This window comes from Eubalaena glacialis, chromosome 15 (assembly GCF_028564815.1).
Source record: "Eubalaena glacialis isolate mEubGla1 chromosome 15, mEubGla1.1.hap2.+ XY, whole genome shotgun sequence".
Taxonomy (NCBI): domain Eukaryota; kingdom Metazoa; phylum Chordata; class Mammalia; order Artiodactyla; family Balaenidae; genus Eubalaena; species Eubalaena glacialis.
The window spans coordinates 22,132,909-22,158,919 of NC_083730.1; the positions used below are offsets into that span (position 1 = coordinate 22,132,909).

Sequence of the window (26,011 nt, forward strand, 5' to 3'; positions counted from 1 at the left end):
GAGGATAAAATGATCTGAAATAGCATTTAATTACACTAACTCAGTTTATCTTCGATAGTGTAAGAATTAGTTCAGTAAGTGAGACGAGTTAAATCACTTCCCCTGAAGTCATTAAGAGATAAATATTACCTCATGGGGAATTCTTAACTGTTTTTAGTGTCTTGTAGTCAATTCTCAGCTGATGTAAAATTCTTAAGATAAAGTTGACTAACTTCCAATTAACAATTCTCATATAAGTTACTATTTGTGCTAAATGTTACATGTGTGACAGATCTGGAGCTATTGGGGAAATATTTTTAAGCACAATTTAATGCGAAAAGGGCTCATACCATACTTTTTTTTTTTTTTTACCTTAAGAAAAGGAACATTTTAAATAGGTTGGCTATAATAAGTCATGCTGGGGGAAAGATTATTCAAACTGTAGAAAAAAATGAAATGTTTCATTTTATCCTGTGTCCTTAAGGGCACTCAACAATTTCCTCTATATGCAAGTAGCATATATTTTAGGCATATACAACACATTTCAAGTTGCCCCATGGCAGATGATTTTTAATTCAGTGATAGAGGAAACAGCATTGCATGTAAAGGAACTAATGGATTGATGTGGCATTCAAAAGTTAAATGTTTTTCCTTTCTTACTCTATTCCCAACCAATTAAATGCAACTAAAAATGAAAAATGGTAAGTGGTGATAAACATAATAAAGATATTCTTTACAGATGTATTCCCTAAGAGCCCTTATAATGTGATAAAATGCATGAATCAAGAGATGATGGAAGTTTCTGAAAGCCGACTGATCATGCAAGAGGGACCACCAGCAAGAGGCACTGTAAAGCCAAGGAGAGAGCTTGTGCCTGAATTCTATAGGGCACTTACACTATAATTGCCGTCTCCTGGGAGACCTGGCTTGGAGGACCACTTTTCTTTGACAGGGTCATGTCTGCATCTCAAACATAAGAGAAATGGATTGAAAGCCTCCTTCTTTAGCTGCAAAGTTCTTTGATATTTAAAAAGTGCTTTTCATATTTCTCAGATATTCATTTGAATTCAGAACCTCTGATGCTGACCTACACCAAAAGGAGAGTTTTCACAGTATTTTTAAATGAGCAAAGCATTCTGCTGGTAGCAGCAAAAACAATAATAATAATGATAGGTATGGATCACTCACTATGTACCAGGACAACAACTCAGTGAATATACCACCATTATCCCTATTATCTCTCTCCAGGGCAGGGACAGAGAGGTACACTAAACCTTATAGGAACTATAAGAACCATTGTTCTTGGCTTCAATTCTTTCCAAAGTTCAGAATTGCAAAGGATGTGAACTCTGGGTCTTCAAATCCTCTCCACCACTGCCACCACCATTGTCACTATCACCATCATCACTGCCCTTTTCTACTGCTCATGTAGGATCAGCTGGTCCTATCCGGAAGAGTAGCAAAGGAGCAAAGAGTGACCATCCTAATTATCGAAGTAAGACTACCATATTCATAAGTAGCGCATCTTACTTGAAACTTTATTATAATGGGCAAAACTTAAAGAAGTAAGAGATTCTTGGATTCATACAGTCTAGAACTAGATTCTAAACTCTGTTTTTCCAAGAACCACCAATGAGGATATTTAGAAAGCACTGGTCTTAGGCCCCCCATTTTTTCTTTGTTTGTTTAAAACCTTGTCTGTAAAACAAGGGGGCTGGACTGTTTGATGACTCTTTTTTAGCTCAAAAATTCCAAGTCTAAAAAATGATTTGCTTTATTGGAACAATTTTCTTCATACATCATAAACATTCCCAATGGGAACTTTGTTCCCAAGAAAGAAAAGCAACTGAAAACAGAGTAGACAATGAATGGGATTGTAAAGTGAATATGAAAAAAGATAGTTACCACTATCTGAAAATAATCACTAGGAATGACCACATCTCCATTCTTCATCCAATTCACAGTGGGCACAGGCTTCCCAGAGACTGCACATTCAAACTCAATATCCATGCTTTCATAGGCATAGAGGTTGGAAGGGTGATTTAAAAACCATGGTGGAACTGTAAAGACAGAAAAATAAAAAGTGAGTGGGTGGGGATGTGAACTTGCATGCTAACATCTTCTCTGCCTTAGAAACAAATATTGAAAATGTTTGTAATTCACATAATTCCCCTAAGCCCTTAGTTTACCTTACAGGAACTACTGTAGGACATGATAAACTCCCTCCACCCCCCAGCCCTGCCCCCCGCCAAATGCAGTTAAACAGTGTGTTGTTGTGTTAATGGTGTCTTGCCACAAAGAATGTAAAAAAAAAAAACCTTTGCATATAATAAACAAAAATAAATACAAATAAATTTAAAAAAATAAATAAAAATAATTGCATATAATAAACATTCTGAATATCTAAGTATTTGTATTCAATTGACCTACATAAAGGACACTGGAAAGTCCATAAAGCTATGGAAACTATGCTGATAAAGCAAATAAAGGGGTGCTGATATGACTGACACAACCCAGTGTATAAGACATGAATGCTTAGTGTCTCTGTAATTCTAGAGTTTCATTAGGATTTAGTTAATGTGACAGACTTGTTCCCATTGAAACTGGCTGTGGTGATAGGGCACTAAAAATGACCATCATCTTTACTGTGGACACATGCCTATTGTCCTAGCAATTATCTACTCTAGTGCATTGCTATACTATATTACTATTTTCTCAGCAGGGTACATGATACACTAATTTAATTTAATGTCTTAATTACCATAATACTAGTTACTCTATGATGGAAATTTGCAACTGAAAGGAAATTACAAATATAACACACCTTCGCTAGTGAGTCACTCAGACTTGGTGACTCAAAACACTGTGTAGGAAAGGAACATTTTAAAAAGTGATGTTGGAAGGGATAAATTGGGAGATTGGGATTGACATACACACACTACTATATATAAAATAGATAACTAATAAGAACCTACTGTATAGCACAGGGAACTCTACTCAATACTCTGTAATGACCTATATGGGAATCTAAAAAAGAGTGGATATATGTGTATGTAAAACTGACTCACTTTGCTGTACAGTAGAAACTAACACAACACTGTAAATCAACTATACTCCAATAAAGAAAAAAAATTTTTAAAAGTGATTGTCATTTTCTTCCACTGGGAACCTTAAAATGATGTCAAACTTGAATATTTATATTGTCTGAAATCCAGGTTAAATTCACAGGGAAGTAGCAGCCTTGATCCCCTTTTCACATTGGAAATAAATATGTATTTTTTGTAGACATTTTTAAAGACAGATTATAATTTTTGTCTTTGCTGTTGTTATGCTCAGTGGGTAAGGTGTGCTAATTTTTGCTTCTTTGAGTAACCACCATACTTTGCTCTTTCCAACCACCATCAGCAAAACTTTCCCTTGAAGTCAAAGTGAATTTGCAATCTTTGATGGTCATTGCCTTTTAGAAAAATCGAAGAGCCAGTGGAAGGCACCCAGGACTCAAGTCCTAGTTCTTCTACTGAATGATCTTGGAAGTCAGATCTCTCCCCTCCCCTCCCCTCCCCTCTCCTCTCCTCTTTCTTTCTCTCTCTCTCTCTCTCTGTCCCTCCCTCTCTCCCCTTCCCTGTCTTATCTTCCTGTTTTTAACTAAATATTTGGGCCTCTAGTACCAAACAACTTTTAAATTCTTGAATCTTTCACAGGGGCAACTTGGTTTAGATGACTTGGCTGGGATGCATTAATGTTCGCAGACTAAAGATATGGAAATAATGTGTCTGAGAGCTTTCCTACAGAGAATGTCACCACTGTATATAGGGCTAAAATTAATTATTTATAATTTATAATAATATTAGACTTTATTTATTCTTTCACCAAATTCACTGAGAATGAACCAACATCAGAAATATTTATTGAGTGCCTCTGAGCAGATACATTTATTGTCTCTTTTGGATTCTGTTGTCAATTTTATCACAGATTTTGATCAAGTATTTATTTACCAGCCAATAGCCAGTATTTATTGAGAGCTGACTGTACAATTTATTAGCCTAAGCACTTTATTATTCACACCACAACTCTTTGAAGCAGGCTCTTTTACCCCCATTCTAGAAATGAAGAGACTGTGGTGTGTAAGCAACTTCTCCAAACCACACAGACAGGCTGACTCCACTGACTACATTCTGAACTATTTTGTAATAGTTCTACCTCTGGAAAATTCTGATGGAAAATTATTTTGCCACTGAAAAATTCTGATAGAAGGATAACTCAAAAATATTCCCAAAGCCTCAGTGATAATAGAAATTAAGCAATTAGAGCTATTAAAAAAATAACATCACGTTGTCTATTCTGCCTCTCCCTTTAAGTCCTTCTTTCCTGGTGCCATGAAATCTGTCTGAGTCTGCTAAGCCCTGGTGTTCATGTTCATCAGATTTCCTGGAATCATTTGTGCCCACATCAGAGTTTTCAAAATTTAGATGACTTCCATAAGTGGATCTTGAAATTAATTTATGGGGGTTGAGACTAAACTTTAAATATATATGTATATAAGTAATATAAATATACATAAACATATATCATACATAAACATATACATACATATGTGTATATATTTATATACAGAGAAGGAGATTTAGTATTCTCTTCTCTTCCTGCTTTCCTCTTCTATAATCTTAATCCTTCCTATTCCTATGCTACTCCTCTCTCTTTCTTTTTCTTTTCTTGTGATGAGCAGACTAGGATCTATTCATCCTATTTTAGGATTGCTTCCTAGAATTTAGGACCTAGGTATACCTTTCACTGCTCTGGGGTACTAGATTCTCAACACAAATATAAACTGGGACTAATGAGTGAATACGACTTATCAATGGTTGTGGACATGTTTCTTTAGCATTTTTCTGATCATGAAGAGGGAACTCAAACACTCCTTCTTCCATGAAATGTTGTCTTTCATGAAGCCGATGATGGATTTTCCTGCTTCTTGCAGTGCTCTCTCTCTCTGTGCTCAATTTTTATACCACTTATTATTGTTAGATATTTTTCACCTACATCATTATTTACTAACCAGACTATAAAGATGGGGCCTGAAGCATATGCTTTTTCTTTTAATTCCCTTTGAATATTAACATAGTTCTCCTTCCTTTCCACTCTCATGGAAGGAATAATTCACTACTTTAAACTATTTGGGGGGCAACAATTTCTTAATGACTAATAAAAATGAAGTGCCATGAATTTTCAAGTTTATCAAATCGTTCCATTCACACAGTTTTAGTCCATTTCAGAGAACTGCTTAACATACACGTATGATGCTACAGCAATTTCAGGCAAGATTGATTGATTTATTTTGTTATATTTTCCTTCTTTAGATAGAATAAAATTCATGACCAGAAATAAATTACCCACATTTTCATTAGATCTTGGTTTCTCAGGATCTTCTTAAGTACTTAGAGTACATATATAGAGAATTTTTATAACTTAGGGGTTGAGGGAAGAAGAAATAGTGACTACAACAGAAAGATGGAAAAAATATGTCTGTTCTAGAAAATGCTATCATATTTAGAAATGACTAACAGATGAGAGATCCCTCTATACTGCAATCATTAGAACTGTACAATTAAACCTTAAATTTGAGTAAATGTTTTCTCTAAATTAAATATTTTATAAATGAGTTTCTATGCTATGACTAATCATTTGCATTCTGTAGAGTAAAATTTATTCGGTAATTTCAGCCCCAAACCAAGTCATCACCAACAACCTAAATAGTATTAAAGGTTTTATTTCACATAAAAGATGCCTCACGAGTATTTTTAGTAACACTTATCTATTCTTTTCCAGTTATTTAGGTACAAATAAATGTGGGTCAATTCTAAAATACTGCTCTAGGACACATAATTAACGCTGTATTACCTTGACATTGAGAAGATTCTATACATCCTAAAAATTTACTACAGCTCTTTGAAACTGCAAGAATGAAACTTTAAAGGAATGCAGGTGGTTTAAATGAACACTAGGCAGAACACACAACTGGTGAATGATAAACATGATAAACATCATGGGAATGATAAACATCAAGGAAAAAAACAGATTAGTGAGATTTTGTTAGGAAGACAATAGAAATTACCATGAGCCTTGATGGAGTACATTTTTACACTGGGAACACTGGAAAGCCAGCTACTGTCCCTGAGCAAAACACTTCTCTCTATCTCTCCAGGCCTTTTGGAGTTAATTTGTTGTTGAAATAATGGACATAAACCCATTAGTCTTCTCTTAAATGCAAATACCTGAAGATTCTGACCAGATCAAAAATCTAAAATACGTTTGCTGCCAAATTGGGTTAACTCTATATCCAAAATAAATTGAGTTCTTTCAAGTACAGTCAGATAATTTCACCTTAAGGAGCCATAGTTTGATATGTAATCACACTCAGATGACTACAAAGGAAGCCACCTGGTGTTGAATGTAGGTTTAGAGATAATATAGCACAGAGGGAAAATATTTTTTTATCAATTCAGGCTTCCATGTTGAATGTACCTCAAAGAAATCCTAGTTTTATGGAATAAGGTTTCTAATGGACATTCAATTTATAGATTAGAAATAACTCTTTCATTCCATAGTTTCAATTCTTCCTGCACCAACTTCTGGTGCCAAAGTAACTTTCTTTCAGCTAACTTGATCTTTAAATGAATAACCTTCCTTCTCCTTTATTTAACAAGGAGCTGTGTGATATATTTCTGCCCAATCCAACACTTCTCTCCAGGCCTTTTCTTATGTGACAAGTGACTTGAAATCTGCTGAATATTTCTCTCTAGTTTGTTCCTTCCTACCTATATATCTGTCCTTCCCCATAGGACTGGGTGCTGAGATTTGCATTTCATTCTCTATTTACGTTGTCTCTCACACATACCTGTCTGTATTCTCTTAAAAAATTTAGGTTGGGGTAAGTTGGGTTCTAGCCTTAAGTGACTAGAGTGTATTCCACATTGGAAATAAGATCTCATTTTAGTTTTGTTCTAATTAATAATATTGACTGGGGCTCCCATTGTTCTAGAAAAATGACTATTAAGCTATGGATTTTATTCTTAGCATTTTCTATTCAAAAAAGTGTTTCAATTTCCGGGGGCAGGGGGTGTTTGGGTCCTCTTAACAACTTCCAGAATGTACATTACCTTTTTCCCTGACATATGTGTAAGCCTAAGTGGTATATTTAATTATATATTTTTTTCTCAAGCAGAAGTAAATATATCATTATTGAAAACTACATTTCAGAAAAGCTGATGAAGCAACAACAATTCATCCCCTTGTAGCATCCATCTAGATGCAAATCCACCAAGCTCTTAATTTCTTAAGGACAGGGGCTGCCTTACTTCTCTTTCTGTCCCCAAGACTAAACATGGGATGGGTGCTAATAAATACTTATTAGATAAACAGGCATGGATGTGGTTTAGTCTTCATAGGCCAATGCTTTGGCATTGCCACTTTCTGGCTGCAAACAGGTAATAGCTATGGAAAAGCTAGATGAGAAACAACATTTAAGAATAAAGATATACTTTTCTTCTAAAGTCAATGCTAATGACAACAATAGAATATTAGAAGCATCAAACTATAAGCTATTCTGCTATAGTTGGCAAAGAGGATATTTTAATCATCTTAGATAAATAAAAATTGAGACCTTTTGATTTTATCTCTTACCCCATTATGCCAGAAAATTTGTGCTCCTATCTAAAAATTCTAGTCTATGTGCTGTGGGGATGAAGAACATCTGATCTTCAACCTTTACTTTGGAGTTGTGTTTAGGTTTTTTTGTTTTATTTTGTTTTTTGTTTTGGTTTTTTAAAATATGTGCTTAGAAACTATTTTAGATCTCTTGTCACAATTTTCTTTATCCAGACAAATAATCCCATTACTCTTCCTCAGTTTTGGCTGCTTCTGTAATCAGGATTGCTTCTCTCTAAATCCAGACTGAGCTTTCCATTTCTCTCTTTAACTGTAGCGCTTAGGACCAAACTGGGAGAATGATGTTGTAAGGCTCAAACCAGTGATAAAAATGATAGGAGGATTAATCTCAAGGTCCTAATTCTATATGCTTACTTATGTTATCACCATGTCTTTGGAAACTTGATTTATGTGCCACCAGTGTCCTTCAGTAGATGTTGGCAACTCTCTAACAATTAAGTCTCTGTGTGTGTATGTATGCATATGTATATGTATATATAAACACACATATATTAAATACATTTACTTCTATATATTTATATACATATCTGTGCTCCTATGTAATTCTACGTAAACTGTAAAATCACATCGAATACCTATATTTAAAATGTTATGTATACACAAAGACATGCAAATGATATATCCATACATATACAATTTATAAACATCTTTCTTGTCCAATTTTCAACTTTAGCTGTGAAGAAAATGAAAACATTTTAAGAAAAACAAGATAAAAACATTAACACACGTGGGTTATGACAAATATAATAAATATTTAGAATAAGTTATCTAGTTCCTAACACTGCATACTGACAGAAATTTGAGTTATTATTTTTCCCTCAGTCAAATGTTTTCTAGCATGCCCTCTTGTTATTTGAGAGTAAAAGATGTGGATATTCTAAACTGCTAGAAAAAATATTTCTGTCATGCAAGAGAGCAATTTCTGTGTATTTTTAAATGGACATTGAAGAGTTACAGTAAATTATAGTGAAAACTTTTGTTTTTCGAGTTTTTTGTTAGTAGTAGATATTCTATGAGGGAATCTTCCAACACAAACATTTAACTGAGACGATGATGAATTCTAACACATAACTAATTTCCCTCCCCCAATACCCAATGAAGTCAAAAGTCCCAGCACACACGTGCACGTGAGCGCACGTGCGCGCACACACACACACACGCACCAACCATAGCAACCAAGGAAAAGAAAGCAGTCAATTGCAAATGAAAAAAAAAATCAAAATAGATGTTTCTGGAATACAGGAGAAAGGCAGAGCAGGATTTAGTTCCTTATCTGTCCTTAAACCCCAGAAACTGCCCTGGACTTTGGGGAAAAGCCTAAGAATTCTCAGTAATACCTCCAAAACGGAATCAATGTGAAACCTATGGAGAGTCCTACGTTTTTCCTTCCTTTTCTGATTGAGGAGAAGCTGCAGTGGCTATCAACCTAAGGATCAGCCCCTCCCCTACAGAAGGGAATAGGATACGGAACCAGCCAATGAAGCTGGGTGCTCTCAAAGAGGCTGAATGTTGCCTCAACTGAAGTCACTCCCTGACCATTCCTGCTGGTTATTAAATAATTAATAACACCTGAAATATCCAGCGCTACAAACTGGAGCCCAAGGGGTCTCAGGCAGCGTGGTAAGTAAGTCTAGAAGTAACTTCTGCTATATTAGCACAAATAGTGTCTGGACAGAGTCACCCACACATGAGCAAGATAAATGACACACATGGGAAATATGGAAATATATTATCGGCAACAATAATGAGAGAGAGAGAGGGTGGGGCAAGGAGGGAAAAGTGGGGGGAGGAAGAGAGAAAAACAAAACACTCAATCCAGAAGAAAATCTAAGGGGAGAAGCAGAAATAAATTTCTTAAGTTGTTTCACACAATGGATTTACTTATTATGAAAATAAATTCAACAACACTAGAGGTCAAAGACTAGATGAAAAACAACAGAATGAAATGAAAAGGAAGGTAGCGGACCTAAGGAAACAAATCAAGGAGCAAAACAACGTCGTTAGAGAGCCAATATATAAATTAGAAAGTACAAGTAACATAATAGACACCACTAAAAACCAAATTACCAACGTGTTGGAAATGAGATAACTGCAGTGAATGTAGATGAAAAAGGCAAAGAGACTAAAGTAATTAGGAAAAGCTTGTATAGAAAGGGGCCAAGCAAAGATGATTTAATATTGAGATAACTGGCATCCTGATGTAGCAAGTTCACAAATAGAACAGAAGATATATTCAAAGATAAAATAATAGGAAATTTTCCCTAAAAAATAAATCTGAATTTTTAGATTGAAAGACTATACCATTTTCCTGGGAAACTGAATGCATAATTCTCAATAGTAAGACATATTTTATTTGAAATATTGAATCTGGAGGATAAATAATTATTTGAACATTCAAACAGAAAAGTCAAAATCAAAACACATCTACAAGGAATGAGGGGGAATCAGATTCCCATATAGTAATATCCAATGTTAGAAGATAATGAAGCAATATTACCCAAGAATATTATACACAATTGTTTATATACAAAGCCATAGTCTAAATTATGAAAGTGCTCAGAAAATATAGCACTTTCTAAAGTAAGTCTGACAACAAAATCCAGGCAGTTAAGAAGAGTACCATCAAAATGAAAAGATAGGCATTGTGATAAAAGGACTGGTGATGAATATTGAATATAACTCTATACAGAAATAAAAGTAAACACAGTGGGAATAATGTTTACTGAAGATAAGTCAATTGTCATAAACGTGAAAAGGATACAACTAATACCATAACTACCAAAATCAGATGGTGGGGGAATGAGAGGATGGATGAGATTGCTAACCCCTCATGCTAAACCCTAGGTGCTATCTTTCACAGCAGGAATTTAATCAATTATGCCTTTAAATAAAACATGAACTTTAAAAAACAGTATCTATAGCTGCATCACATTGTTATAAACATATTTCTACCTAAGTATCCAACTATTTATGTACATAGAAGGATGTATGGAATACTGAGATACGGGATGATTTTTAATTCACATGGGTTATTTTCACAAAATTAATAGAGTGATTCTTCTAAAACAATTTTTAAAAGACTCTAGAAGCAAATATTCTAAGATGTACAGTGATTATGGAAGTAGGGATATATCTTCTTTCTTTCTTTGTATTTTAAAAATTTTCAATGATTAAAAAAGATATTAATTAAACATTTACCTTCTGGGAGGGCTCACTATGATAGCTTTAAATAATAGAACCCACTGGAAATTCAAGAGCTTGTATAAGTAATACATATGATATAAATAGCAAGTAAACATATTTATCCTTCTTTTCTTTTCCTTTTATCCTACTTCTTCACTGGGTCTTGGAAGAACTTCAGAGAAACTCTTGTTGCTGGTGACATGAGTACATAAACCCTTAAGGGAAATCATGTGGAGGTAAGAGCAACACCAGGTTTCCTATATCGAATTTGGTGAAGGATGATATATTTCCTATATATTTCCTATATACAGGACGGTCTGGGGAAAACCACTGTATGAGAAAAAGGAGAATCAGGAGAATCAGGAACAACCCTGATTCTGGCTCTACTAAAGGTCAGATTATGGACACCGAGCAAGTAACTGAACTTTTCTTGACTTCAGTTTCTTACTTTGAAAACTTAGAAGGTTAAATTGGAATCCAATCATTCAGGTTCTTTGGAATCTCTTCACATGTTGCTGGGGAGGGGATGGTGATGATGTTTCTCTCCAGCCCTTTAATACCTTCAAGGAAAATAATGCTGAGACAGGCTGGGACCTGGGCCCTGGGACCCTTTGCTGCGGTACATGCACCTGGACAAAACTCTCCTCGAGCAACAGAATACAAAGAAACTATAAGGGACTAAAAATAACTGTGCATGGGCAGTTAGGGCAAAGTCTGGACAAGAGGATATAAAAAGACCAAAGAAAAAGTCCAACTGCCACTTCTGAAGAGCCAGGAGCAAAGACAGGGTGTTGGGAGCAAAAGCAGGGTACTGCGCATGCCCCCTGCACTCAACACCACCAAAGGGGTGGGGAGACCACCTAAGTCACCCCTCCAGCTCGACCGCTGGACACACCCCTTCCCTCACCCCATATAAGGAACCATCTCACACCCCCTAGGGGATCGAGCTAGGGAACCTGTTACTTGTTTTCACTCCCCCCTGCTACAGTAGGGGCCCCAGTAAAGCCTTGCCTGAATTTCTTGTCTGGTCTCTTATCAAGTTCTATTGATTGGGGAAGGCCAAGAACCCTGGTCGGTATCAATGCCGCTGTATATAATGAGCTTCTATATTAACTCGAAGCTTCACGAGAACATTCTCTGCTACTAAAACAAAGAAAGTAAATTATCCCCAAGCCTTTTTTTTTCACCCCCGCTTTAAAATTCTGGTGAGTCTAACCTGTTAGTATATTTAGCTGGTCCAATGCTCTTCAACATGAACAGTTTACATCAAGTTGATTTAGAAAAGAAAGAACAGGGAAAATAAAATTGTCAATTTCCTTTTTTTCAACCATTAAAATAATATTTGCATCAGTAGCAATTGATCAATAGCATCAATGCATTGCTTAAAACGATAAATACCTACATAAGTATCTCAAGCATCTTTGAATCACTTGAGAAAGTGACTCAAAGACAGGTCAAAGGTAATTAGTTCAATGTCTTGCTGCAAAATGACAGTACTCCTTTCATACTAACACTTACATATGGCTTTTAAGATTACTTGGTTTAAGAGTACTTCCAGCATTGATTACATTCCAACTGTCAGACTTTATCTGCCTTTTTCATTCCTGCATTTTGGCCTCAAGAGACCTTAGCTATTTCCCTACAGATAAGACCAAGCTCCATGGTAATTTCACTGCTTTACAAACATGGATTTCAGAAACCATGGAGAAGGTGTGTGTGTGTGTGTGTGTGTGTGTGTCTGTGTGTCTGTGTGTGTCTGTGTGTGCATGCGCACTCGCACACGTGCATGTGTGTTAGGATTTATAAAATCTCACCACATAGATAATCCATTTGTAAACCTGAATGACTTCTTGCACAGTAAATGAAAATGGTCTTTTTAAACATTTTGCCTGATAGTTAAAACCAAAAAGGAATGCTTACAAAATGTGTGTGTAATTCATAGTGGTAAATTGGGTTAAAAACTTCAGAACTCAGAATGTTCATTTTAGTTAGGAAGAATTGGTATCAAATTTTAAAATGTAGTGTATTAAGGGCAAATGATAAAAGCATGCATTAGATTAAAAACAGCAAAACCTACTACACGTTTAACAGAAGTTTATATCAAAAGAAATCTAGGAATTTTTGTTGACTGCTAAGAATTCCAATTCTATTTTTATTTATTTTTTGTAAATGGAATTATATTTAAAAATCAGTACATAAACAATAAAAACAAAATCATTTGCTGTATATAAAACTGGGGATCACCAGTCCTGGGAAAGCAGTTGTTCAACAAATGTCTTCTGGCTCTAGGTTTGAGACCAGCAGGAAGAAGAATTTCTTTCTGATTCCAGTGATTATCCTGGCACTTTTGAAGAATTCCACTTTTAAAACCCTGCCCTGGTCTTGCACTTTAGAGGACCCTGAATATCATAAACACGTATATGTATGCATGTGTGCATGTATGTGTGTGCATGCACGTGTGTGTGTGATAAGGGATGTATTGCTACCTTTATCACTTGGGGTCTGGCAATCAGTGCTGGCATAGAACAGTGTTTAACCCTAAACTTCCTCTCCTGTGACTAACACTCTTCAAACCTCAGGGAAACACTTCATTCCCCTCCTAAAACTCACCAAATACAACAGTCAAAATGTAAGGCTAACTCACAAGTTCTTGCATTTTTGACCGTGCATTTCATAGTGAAACCTTCTTACACCCAAAGGCTCTTTGGGAAGTGGTTGGAAAGAAAAGTTCAAGGAAATATTTTATGTAATGTTTCAAACTTTACAGAATCCCTCCTATTCCTTCTCATTTACAGAAGTAGTTGCATAGTTTAACATATGACTCATCAATTAAAAGCAAACTGGTTAGAAAGCTTATAATCCATCCACTGATTCTGATTAAAAATATATATATATGTGCTTCTCAGAAGCTTCTAAAAAGTACTTGGCAGATTTTCGTACTTGTCATTCATATGTATCTCATGTTTGTTCTTGTATATACATATAATTCCTGTTTATATGCCAAACGAAAGCAGTCATATAAACCAACACAAGTCTTTACTTTGTGACATATATATATACACCTCAAACATCTATATTCTATGGCCATATATATGCCCTTGTATCCTGTCATACCCACTGACATGCCTATAACAAAAGTACAACCTGCAATCTGAACATTCTTTCTGTTTTCATGTGCATAAAGCTGACACAAGATTTCTGCATTGTGGAAAGAAAAATAAATCCACCAGGTTACAAGTCAAGTCACTAGTTAGACAAGAAGGAGCCAGTTTTTGTTTGTTTTTGCTTTTTAAATAAACCTGAACTTCAGGTAGAGTAGAAATGTAGGCTGGGAGTACTTTGAGGATAGAACTGTGCCTAATTACTACTTACTATATATCCTAAAACACAATGAATGCTGAATAAATGCTGATTTGATTGATTGACTGATTGATGGGATCTATAAAGGATATAGATCTAGTCCACTTCTAGACCAGAATTCTGCCCTTGCCACTCCGTGGTTATGGGACGTTGGGTCAATTAATTTCACCTCTCTGAGTCTCCGCATCTATCTGTAAAGTGAGCATACTAATAACTATCAAATAAAGGTTACCTTAAGGATAAGAGAGAATCCTATAAAACTTTTGTCCTAATAACAGTATTGTATAGATGTTATGGGCTAAAGGTTTATGTTCCTCCCATATTCACGTGTCGGAGCCCTAACCTCCAAAGTGATGGTATTTAGAACTGGAAGGTAATTACTTTGGGAGGTAATTAGCTTCAGATTAGGTCATGAGAATGGGACACTGAGAATGGGATGCTCATGATGGGATTCATGCCCTTATAAGAAGCGGAAGACAGAGAGATCATACACACGCACAAAGAAGAGGTCACATGAGAACACAGCAAGATGGTGGCTATCTGCCAGCTAAGAAGAGGTCCTCACCAAGAACCAAATCTGCTGGCATCTTAATCTTAAACTTGCCAGCCTCCAAAAATATGAGAAACAAATGTCTGTTGTTTAAGCCACCCAGTCTATGGTATTTTGTTACAGCAGCTCAAGCTAAGACAATAGCAATTATATATACATATTACTAATACCAGTAATAATCAAATCCTAAAATATCAAAAATGAAAGAGAACTAATTGATTATTTGTCCCAATTTCTTAACCTTACAAATGAGAACATGGAGAACAGGGACTGGTCTTGTACTTTGTTTTATCCCTGGCACCTAGCTTCATGCCTTATAGTCACTCAAATATTTGTTGATGAGTACGTGCATGAATCAAAGGATAGCAGCATTAAATGTTAACAATGATCTCAGATATACTTGTTTGGTTTTGCTTTGGGATTGTATAACCTGACCATCTCTGGAGATAGATCTGTTTCCAAAAGTAGAACTCTGACATAATGCATTTTCCTTTGTTTCTTTTTATTTTTTGGTAGCCTTCATTTCCCATACTTTCCAAGTGACAGATAATATAGAATATTTTCACACAACTTTATCTCATTGACTCTTTTAAAACATCCTTTCAAGTGTTCTCATCAGTTCTAATTTTACAGATGAAGCAAATGAGACTCATGATGGCTAAATGGTCTCCTTCATATTGTGAACCCATAAGTGGAGGGTCTGGATAAAGTCCAGCTCTGCTTGACTTCAAAGGTTGTGCTTTCAAATTGCAGCACCATGTGGTTTTCTTACCTTATCAGAGGTTACATTTGTTGTTACCTATTCATTGTACTTTCCATACCAGTGTGGTTTCATTCCTTCAGAGTTGGTAAATTTTAAGAGTTCAGCCTCTTAAGTAACACCTTCCTGTAATCGTCTACTCAAAATTTATGATAAAAACTCTTAAGAGACCAGGAGGCAAAGATGTAACATGGTAACAGAACAAGGCTGCGTAAATACTGTTCATGACCGTAAACAATAAAACCATGTCAGGTTTTAGTTTAGTTTTGTTTTGTTTTTCTGGCACCACCCCTGCCCCGACACACACATATAGTGACTTATTAAAAGGGCAGTTAAGTAGGCAATATATTAAGTATATTATATATTAAATATATATATATACTTAACAGATTATTTTGATGTGGATCATTTTTAAAGTCTTTATTGAATTTGTTACAATATTGCTTCTGATTTTATGTTTTTTGGTTTTTTGGCTGTGAGGCATGTGGGATCTTAACTCCCCGACCAGGGATTGAACCCGCACCCCCTGCATTGGAAGGCAAAGTCTTAACCACTGGACTGCCAGGGAAGTCCCTTAAATGTATATTAATATATTATATTATACATAAATATATATTTACATATATTAAAATATATTAAGTAGGCGATATATCAGTTACATGGGAAATATGTGTTGTTTCTTTTTGTACCTATGCTCGCTTTCAATTGATTCCTTATCACCTTTTTTCTTCAACTACTCACTGTCAGTTCTCTTATCCTCAAAATTTTCCTAGCTGTACTTGATGCCGTTTGCTACTGAATCTAAATTAGAATGCAAAACCAGGGATGACAACACTTGAAGTTTCATCTCTTACTGTAGCACGGAACAATTTAGGCGTCATTGGTTGAGTTGGCAATGCTTCTTTGAGTAAGGGGTCTTTTCTAATGTCCCCCAAATAATTTACTCTGTCTAAACAGAATGTCAGCTCTCCTGCTTGAAACTGATGAAAAAAATAACTCAATGTTTGCTGAGTCTTGAAGGATTGATAAGGACCCTGCTCTACTACTTGCTTGAAAAATCCTCCTTGAAAATGCATATCAGGTTTGGACTAAACTTTATCTTTCTGAAAAGCTAAAGGATTCAAGAGTACCCAAGATGGGAAGCGATACTTGAAAGAACTCATCTCCCAGACTCTACAGCATATTTTTCAAACAGAGATATTCAGTTCCAATATTGCTTACACCAAATGTTCTGAACACTTCCTTTTCCATTTCAATTTCTGCTGTCTCAAGTTTGCCTTCTCCACGCACAGTTAAGGAGCAGATAGAGGGGCTAGGGATACATACTGAATAACAGATCCACCAGTGCCTTTACCAGTGATTCAGAAAGCTTCTAAAATAGAATATTACTTCTGTAGGCTATTAACAAACAAACACAAATAACACCAGTGTAGACATACCTTTGATGTATGTTGAATTCATACACAGTTTTGCTATAATGAGACATATGTGTTCCTAAAAAATTACCATGTTATAGTGAAGTGGTAAAAGGAATGTTATCTGAAATCAGACAGAAAGTTGTAAAATCAGCTATGGATAGGTGTGGCTCATAAACACATGTGGTAAACTAGGGTAGCTAGTAGATGTTTGAGCTCTGGAATTCTGCCTGGTTTGGCTCAGCTGGGCACAGTTTTCTCTAGTCACCTATTATTTCTTGCAGATAAAATCACATATAGAAAATGCAAAATGTGCATTATACCCTAATTGTGCCCTAATATACTGATTACCTTGCAACAAGTTCATATTTTCCAAACAAGCATTATAGCAGAACTAACTATACTAGAAATTGTGTAGGTGCATATCCTAATCAATTTGGGTAAAGATTTTTGGAAGCTATAATACCTTCTTAAAAACATTTTTTGTAAAGATAACACTTTTTTTGTAAAGTTGAAATGAAACAAACACCATTATACAATTCTGAGGAAAGATAAATTGAAATTCTTTTCTTATAAGGCAATTTTGTAAGATGTATAAAGTGACCATGTTAGGACTTGAGATATGTGTTTTCTCTTTTATTAAGTAATTCAGCATCTACGAATGTAACCTATGGAAATAAGCACAGTTGGAGACAATGATTTATCAACATGAGTGTTCACTGAAGCACCATTTGTAACAGTAAAATACTAAGTTCTCTAAGTAAAGAATTGCTAAATCCTACCCCCCAAAAAAATCACAGGAAAAAAGTTCTGACTAATAATATATTTTTTAAAAACCTGAATCTAATTTTAGCAAAAACACTAGGAATTAATACCATGGGAATGATCAGGCAAATGCCAAAAAAAAAATGTGTGTATAGGGATGTCCGTTACTATTGCATACAAAGTATCAAATATATATTAGAATGACTGGATTACTTAAATCAATTATGGATGAATATGAAGCCATTAAACATTATAGCATAGTCTGTAAAAGCTGCTTAGTACCCCATTATACAAATGTACCAAAGAATGGAGGCAACTGTTGTTCACTTACGTTGTTTCCAGTTTTCCCTACATTGCTATAATATTCCTCTTTGAGCAAGAGTATAAACATACTTGAGTGATGAAAATTGGGCTTTTGATATTCCCCCAAACTGCAATTATACTAAATTTTTAATTATAAAATAAACTTGATTCCATTTTCCACATAACATTGGAGAGTCTAAATGTATCAATTTTTTGACCAGATAATACTGCAGATAGTGAAATCAAGATTCTTTAGACCAGATCTAAAATTGTCTTCTTAAAACTTTGCTCTCAGCACTGTTTTAGGCACTGGAGATACACTAGAAAACAAAACTAGTGTAGAAAACCAAGTTCTGTGCTCAGCAAGCTTACATTCTAGTTTAGTAAGATTGAAAATGAGTCATGGTAAGTGTTACCAAAAAAAAAAAAAAAAAAAAGGTATGTAAAGGACAAAAGGGAGTTGGAAGAGTCCTTTGGGAGTGTGGGAAGAATTAGCTAGTTGAGTAGGAAGGGAGTATTTGGGGCATAAGAATACTTGAGGCAGAGGGAACAGCAAAGCTGGTGGGAGGAGTGTTCTTGAAAGGTCCAAGGAACAGCAAAGGTGGCCTTACAAGGCTGAAGCAGCACAAGCAAGGGGAAGAAGAGATGAATTCACAGAGGCCAGATCGCCTAGGTCTCCTTGACTATTCTGGCTTCCAATATGATGGAGTGAGGAAAGCCTTAAAGAGGTTTGAGCAGAGAAGTAACCCAGCAGATCTTAGATTTATCAGGACTCTGGTTTCTGAATTAAGAACAGACTGTAGAGGAACAAGGATAAAAATAAGGAGGTCAGTTAGGAGGCTCCTGCAACAGCCAGGTGAGAGATAATTGTAGCTTGCGTCAGGGTGGCACAGTGGCAGTGGGGTTTTAGATTCCAACCATATTTGACTGTGTTTTGAAGTTAGAGCCAACAGGATTTGTAGACAGACCAGAGGTGAGTTTTGGGGGGAGCAGGGAGGAGATGTTGCATGTGACCCCATGGCTTTTTTGGCCTGTACAACTGGAATGGTGCATCTGCTCTACACTGAGATGGGAAACTTTTCTAGAGAGATATGATGGGGTAGGGAAGCTGTGGGAAGAGATGAGAAATCTGGTTATCATTTTAAGTATAACATGTTAGGGTTAGCGTGGTTAGGGTTAGATACCAGACATCTAAGGAGAGTCTGTATGAGTCGAAAGCTTAGGGAAGAGTTCTGGGATGGAAAAAAAAAAAAAAAACAATTTGAAAGCTATCAATACATAAATAGTATGTCTTGGATATCACCCAGGCCGTTAAAGAAGAGGAGTGAAAACTCAGAGCTGGGTAAATTCAACATTTGGCATCAGGGAGATGAGCTGAAACCAGTAAATGAGATTGAAAAGGAGTAACCAGGGAGCTGTCCCAGAAGAGAAATGAAGATTGGGTTTTAAGAAGGAAAGTATGTCACCCATGTCAAATATTGTTAATAAGCTGAGTAAATTAAGGCCTGAAAAATAACCATAAAGGAGGAGGCCTCGGGAAGGAAAGTTTTGATAGTCTGTTAGAAGAGGAAGTGGAGACACACTGTATAAGTCAACATTTTACAGAAGTTTTGCAGTGAAAATAACAGAAAAACAAAACAACACAAAAAAAGCAGACAAACGAGGTCATGCCTGAAGGCAATGTGCATTCATAAGGTTCATTTTCTTTAAGATAGAGAAAATTATATCATATTTGTATGTTGGTTGGCAATGATCTAGTAGAGGAGAACAGATGCTTTAGGAAAGAGAGAGGACAAATGCTGAAGCAATGCCCGTAGGTACCCAAGAAGCGATGGAGCCAGTGCAGGGATAGAGGGGCTAGTTTTAGGTCAGGTCATACAGAAGGAAAGCAAGAGTTGGTGGGGCACACACATTGGTCTGATAAATATAGAACAGAAGAATGTTCTCTTCTGATAGCTGCTATTTTCTCAGGGAAATGGAAAACAACATCATCAACTGAGACTGAGGTGGGGAAGATGGAGTGGATGGATGAGGAGAAAGGAAACATTGTGAAATAGTTTTACAGGCTCGTGGGAGATCAAATGGAGTAGAGAAACATGGCCGATCACCAACCAACATTAAGGACCACTTGAAGCTAGCAGTCATCATAATTAAGAGAGACCTGTCAGCAAGATCCTGTGTTTTTCTCCACTCATGTTTGGCTTCAGGAATTCAAGTGTAATGTGGGTAAAAATTAGGTTTACCTGGGACTGGGTTTGCCAGTTGAGTTTCTTCATCATGCTGTACTTGAAGCCTTTCCCACCCAGAAACTTTTCATTTCTATGAGCCATTGTATTCCCTTTTGTGTTAAGTCAGTTTGGGAGTCTTCAGTTACTTGTCAGAGAATGAGTTCTACCTTTCATAGAGACTTGAACTCTTTAACTGGTATGAAAGGCACACTAAAGCAGAGAATCCTCAACTCATTAAGAGGCCGTATGTGAAGGACTGGGTATGTCATTAAATTTTTTTAAAGATTTTATGTGGGTTGCCAAGAAGAGTCAGACTTAGAGCCAGAGGGAGATTTCTGGGGAAGTCGCTATTTCCACCTCAAGTCTGACTTGAACTGCAAGTTTTCCTCTTTATTATTAACTTCTTTCCCCAGCAGTGAGCTTCAATGCTCAAAATTCTGCTCAGAAAAAAAAAATTCCTATATGTTCTATGCACTCTGTACCCTGAAGCTCTCATAATGGCCCATGGAACACTAGATCTTTATCCCCAGGGGTTTACCATGAGCTATGTTTCCATATGAATGCAAAAGTACTAAATGTGGAGCTTGAGATTTCCCTGATTCCTCCAATATAAAATAGGATGGTAAGTAGTAACCCCACAGAAACAATGTATAGAACCATAGATTCCTAACTCTTAGAAACATTTTCTATCAAAGATGTTGCACTGATAAACTTTTCTTCAAAATGGATTCATGCCATGCATACAAAATATGTTTCTCAAAACACAATAACGGGACTTCCCTGGTGGCACAGTGGTTAAGAATCCGCCTGCCAATGCAGGGGACACGGGTTCGAGCCGTGGTCCAGGAAGATCCCACATGCCGTGGAGCAACTAAGCCTATGTGCCACAACTACTGAGCCCGCGTGCCGCAACTACTAAAGTCCGTGCGCCTAGAGCCCGTGCTCCACAACAAAGAGAGGCCACCACAGTGAGAAGCCCGTGCACCGCAATGAAGAGCAGCCCCCGCTCGCTGCAACTAGAGAAAAGCCCGCGCGCAGCAACGCAGACCCAAAGCAGCCAAAAATAAATAAATAAATAAAATTTTTTAAAAAAACCCCAAAACACAAATAACGCCATGTATCATGAGAGAAAGGTTAGATCAATAAGTGCCTGTATTACATCCAAAGAACTGACAACAGGGAAATCAAATGGGAAAAATATATGCTTGGTCCAACTATTTGCCAGGAAATTATCTTTCCTTCAAGTAAAAGGACTTCTAATATGTTTTCCTTTAGTTCTATTCCTCCTGAAAAGGAATTTATACAGGAAAAATCAAATGCAATTCTCTTTGTTTCTCTCTCTCTTTCTCTGGTTCTACTAGACTTCCTTTTATTTTATTATTATTTTTAATTTTGGGTGATTGTAATTCTTTGTAGCATAGAAAAAAAAAAGATTCTAAAAGATGAAAGTGTGTTTTGTATCATTTAACTGATAATGTTTTCTTGTGGCATCCAAACAAGAGGAAAGTCTGAGACTGACCTCCAGAGCAAGACATACATATTTCTCAAAATAACACTGCCAGTCAGATTGCGTATTTACTAGAACATCACATTCTTATATTCTCAAAGCTGTTCCACAAAGAACAGTGAATTGTCCTTTTTGAAAAACAGCTTAACTGAAAATTAAAATTAGTTAAACCTGCATATACATACACCCCCCCGACACACGCACACACACACACACACACACACCCCTATATACTGATTTAAAAGGTTCAATATAAGTAAAAATACATAATCTGAAGAGTAAGTTATTAGACCCTTTTGGAGCTCTTCCCAGGAAAATATCTTCAGAATACTTTAACCTATTGAAAAAGTCAAATTCTTTAAAAATAATTTTAGTTTGATATCTAGAAGGTAAAATTTTGGCAAATCCTAACATTATATGCATTTTGTCTTATTTTTCCTTGAAAATCTGTTTTAATTTAATTATTCTGTTAACCTTCATTTTTCTTTCTCAACTCAAACGTTATTATTTATTCAAAATTTGAATAAACCAAATTTTGGAGTCTATGGATACATATCAAAGTTGTTTCTATATGATCCAAACCAGTTATCAGTCTTATAACATGAGAGAATTGGAAACTCATCTCTCATACTCCAGAGATCTGCACTTTTAGCAATTTCCCAAATAATGATAATTGGGAAATATACTTCTAATTTCCCAAATAATGACATTTCAGAGTGAACAAAAGTTACTTTTAATTATAAAAAAATTGGGAAAGATAATATTACCTAATTACCACACACAAAAAATAAGGTCACAGTGTATCTAGTCTAGGAAAGAATTTTATCAATATTCTAAGTGATCACATGTCAGAAAAGAATTTCAAGAGAGACCCATGATCCAATACACTGGTCACACAGCCCCATTTGTGGGTGTGCGCCCACTGGTCAACAGGTGATAGGTACAATCCAGGTCAACCTGATTTCTAGTGTGCTGATAATGTATTTCAGTTTCCTGGGAATGTGTTTCAAAAGAGTTGCTCTGGTTGCCCAGAGTGAAGTGATGGAATGGAACAATAACACTGTTCTCTGTTATAAAATATTTCTTTTTACTAGTATAGGGTCTAAAATTCCCATCAGGAACATCTTTCCTTTGAGTTAGAGTGTGGCATCCACTAAACTTCATCTAGAAAAAATATGCATATATTATTTTGAGGGCAATTATTATAACATAGCCTCTGGCTATTACCAAGATAGGGGAGGGACCCATAGCAATAGGTCCAAGAAGAGCTAAGTTTTGATATAATTATAGAGAATAATATTTCCAGCTCAAAGTAGAGTGCTTCCTATGTGCATAATGTTAATCTTGACTGTCAGATACAATATTAAAATGGAAATAAAAACAGATGAGCCCTTGTTCTTTACATCAAAAAGAGTCCCATTTATTTATTCAGCCACTCAACACTCTTTAATGAGTATCTATCATGGAGAAGAATCTTCATATCTATTAATATGGTTAGAACATATATTGAGATACCAATATGTGCTTATTCCTCCTGTATTTTTGTCTCTCTTCTTCTAGGAAAATAGCCACAACTTTGTATTCCCTGCTTTACTGGGGATGCAGATGAGGCACAGTTATTGACCAAAAGCTTAAGTTTTCCGAAGACCACCTCCTTTTATTTTAAAACTGACAAGTGGACTGTATATTTCAATAGCATTGAGGAATAAAAGGGAGTTTTAGAGGGTGGCATGGGCCAATCTAGGAAAATGATTTAAGATTCCACCAATTCCAGAAAGTGTCCCTCTCTGTTCTGGGAAAATGGCAGAATCTGAGAAGTAAATTGATGAATGAAATATCTGTGTAGGCTGGATTCTAGAGTCCAAGGTTCCCAACTTCAGAAAATTTCCCAGTACTCAAATTTAGCATAAAATCAAGGAAGCTACTTACCTGTAAGCATCTAGGCAAGCTAGATAAAGACAACAGTGATCAGAATGGATCAGATAAACGGACTCTCTCCAAATGTCTTGCCCTACCAAGGCCCTGGGGACTGTTGAGGAAACCCTGGAGGAGCAGAGGAGCCCTAATAATGCCATAGATTGAACAGCCCCTCAATTTAACAGGAGAGGGTTTTGAAGTTAAATTGAGAAAAATAAAGGAATGTGATATTTGTTGTACCTCTGAGTTTATGTAGCTACACAAAGATAGCTACACAAAGAAGACACAGACATAGTACCAGCCTTCAAGTTATTTCCAATTTAGTGACAGTAATTGATATAGAAGTACATAATTTCCATAGTGTATGGGAAAGGCTACAAATCAGGCATTTCCAAGTTGTTTTAGGTTCATGGAGGAGGTATGACAGACTGTGCTCAATGATTATTTCTACCATAAATGTGTATAGAAAAAGTCTCAGCAAAATGATTTACATATGAGAGACAAATAATACATATTTATTTTGTTCCACTGTACTAAATTAAAGCAAGTTTCAGGATCTTAGGAACAGATGATTTTATAACGAAGCAACAATAGAGGCTAATTTTAAGTTATTCTTACCCTACAGAGGGAAATTTTCATCCCCCACATATCTGCATTTCCTTTTTCAACCAAGTACTAACTTATTCTATTTATTTACAGCTATTTAAAAATCCACATTTGGAAGAATTTTAGTTTATTGCTTTATGAATTAATTGAAACAGACAAAAACTATGGCTTATATGTATTTCCCCTCCTAGTACTTAATTGTTATAACCAAGTGGAAGAGAAACAAACAATCAAAGAAAGAAAGAAACAAACAAAACCTCTGAAATTCCTTTCAATATATGTAATTTTTTTCCAGTTCCCAAAATTCTACACTACATGGTTGAATATAAGGTTGTATAATGAAAATCATTTTTGGATTTAATTGCAGTGTAGTAATTGTTTTGATCATAAACTACTAGTAGTAGTTTAGGTGCAATGGGTCTTTAGGTATATTTGGATGTCATTAAAACTCCAATGGAATTATTTTCTGTTGTTTAATATTGAGACTATTGTCTTTGTTAGGAGTTTTCATAATAAACTGCAATGAGAAATGGTTAAAAATCAAATTTACAAATGATTAAGAAAAGAATTATTAGGCTAAGAAGTTATGGAAGATTTAAGTCAGCCTAAATTGGAATAATCGTTTAAGGATTTTGAGTTTTAACTACTACCTAACATGATTGATAATAGTATAACTATATTGCTCCTAGCAAAGGTCTCTGAATATTATGCATACATAGCATAATTTTATGCAGTGGAAAAGCTATGTGTATGATATTTTCCACTTTTAGTAATTAAGTGGGAAAGGAGCCAAAAACACTTTGTTGGGGGACAGAGACATTATTAATGACTAAGAGAAAAATGTGGTTATTAACTGTATTTTTAATGCAAGACTAATTTTAATAAAAATAATGTAAATTTTAAAGTTGAGAAAGCAGAAAAAAAAAACACAAAAGAGTACTGCTGTTAATGGTACCTATTATCTGATTTTGATAATAGCACTTCCAATAACCACTGATAGCATAATTTGTCTGAGCTGAACTCACCTGCATGGCAACACGAGCACTGCATACCTATGATGATATTAACTTGGACAAACAGTGTATTTCAGATTGGCTACCTGGGCTGTGATACAAATGTCCATTTGCCTTACTGACCATTATTAGGAGATTAACTGTACCTTAATATGACTTTATCAGTATTCCTAAGTAGATCACTGTTCTGCCCTCCATTTGCTAATGCTAAAGTGCCTTCATTCAACTCAAAGACCACCTTACTCTCTCATGAAGCCAATGATCCTTCACTTTATAATGCTTGATGTCACCTTGGTCAGATTTCCATAGGAGATTAGAATGGAAAAATAATATCTGCTGTTGCCATGGGTCAAAGCTATAGGCGGAGGAGTGCACAGGAAAGGGAGAAGTAGAATTGTAAAAAAGTTGGAGACTGGAATTGAGGGAGACAAAAAGAAAGGAGGAGAGAGGGGAAGAAAGCTGACAGAAGAAAAGAGAAAAATAAGAGAAAATGGAAATGGTCAGATGTCCCCAAATATCTACATACTAAAAAATTTTACAAAATGTTGATTTCCCTGTGTTTTTTCTCCTAGAGGACCTGAAACCCCACCTCCTCTAAGGTCCTCTTGGTATGCAGGCAGGCAAATTACCACCTGCCTACAGACGACATTCCTCACACCCAATCGTCCTAACTTCCCACCCCAAAATGTAGTTGAATATC

The 26,011-nt window shown here is 35.8% G+C and overlaps 1 protein-coding gene across 1 annotated transcript in view; it reads right to left on the reverse strand.

Moving 5' to 3' along the window:
• DCC (DCC netrin 1 receptor) overlaps positions 1 to 26,011 on the reverse strand; it is a 781,864-nt gene that overhangs the window by 489,562 nt on the left and 266,291 nt on the right. The window contains exon 6 of the mRNA XM_061169229.1: positions 1,885 to 2,039. Coding sequence (XP_061025212.1) covers positions 1,885 to 2,039 — 155 coding nt within the window. The remainder of the gene's footprint in view (positions 1 to 1,884; positions 2,040 to 26,011) is intronic.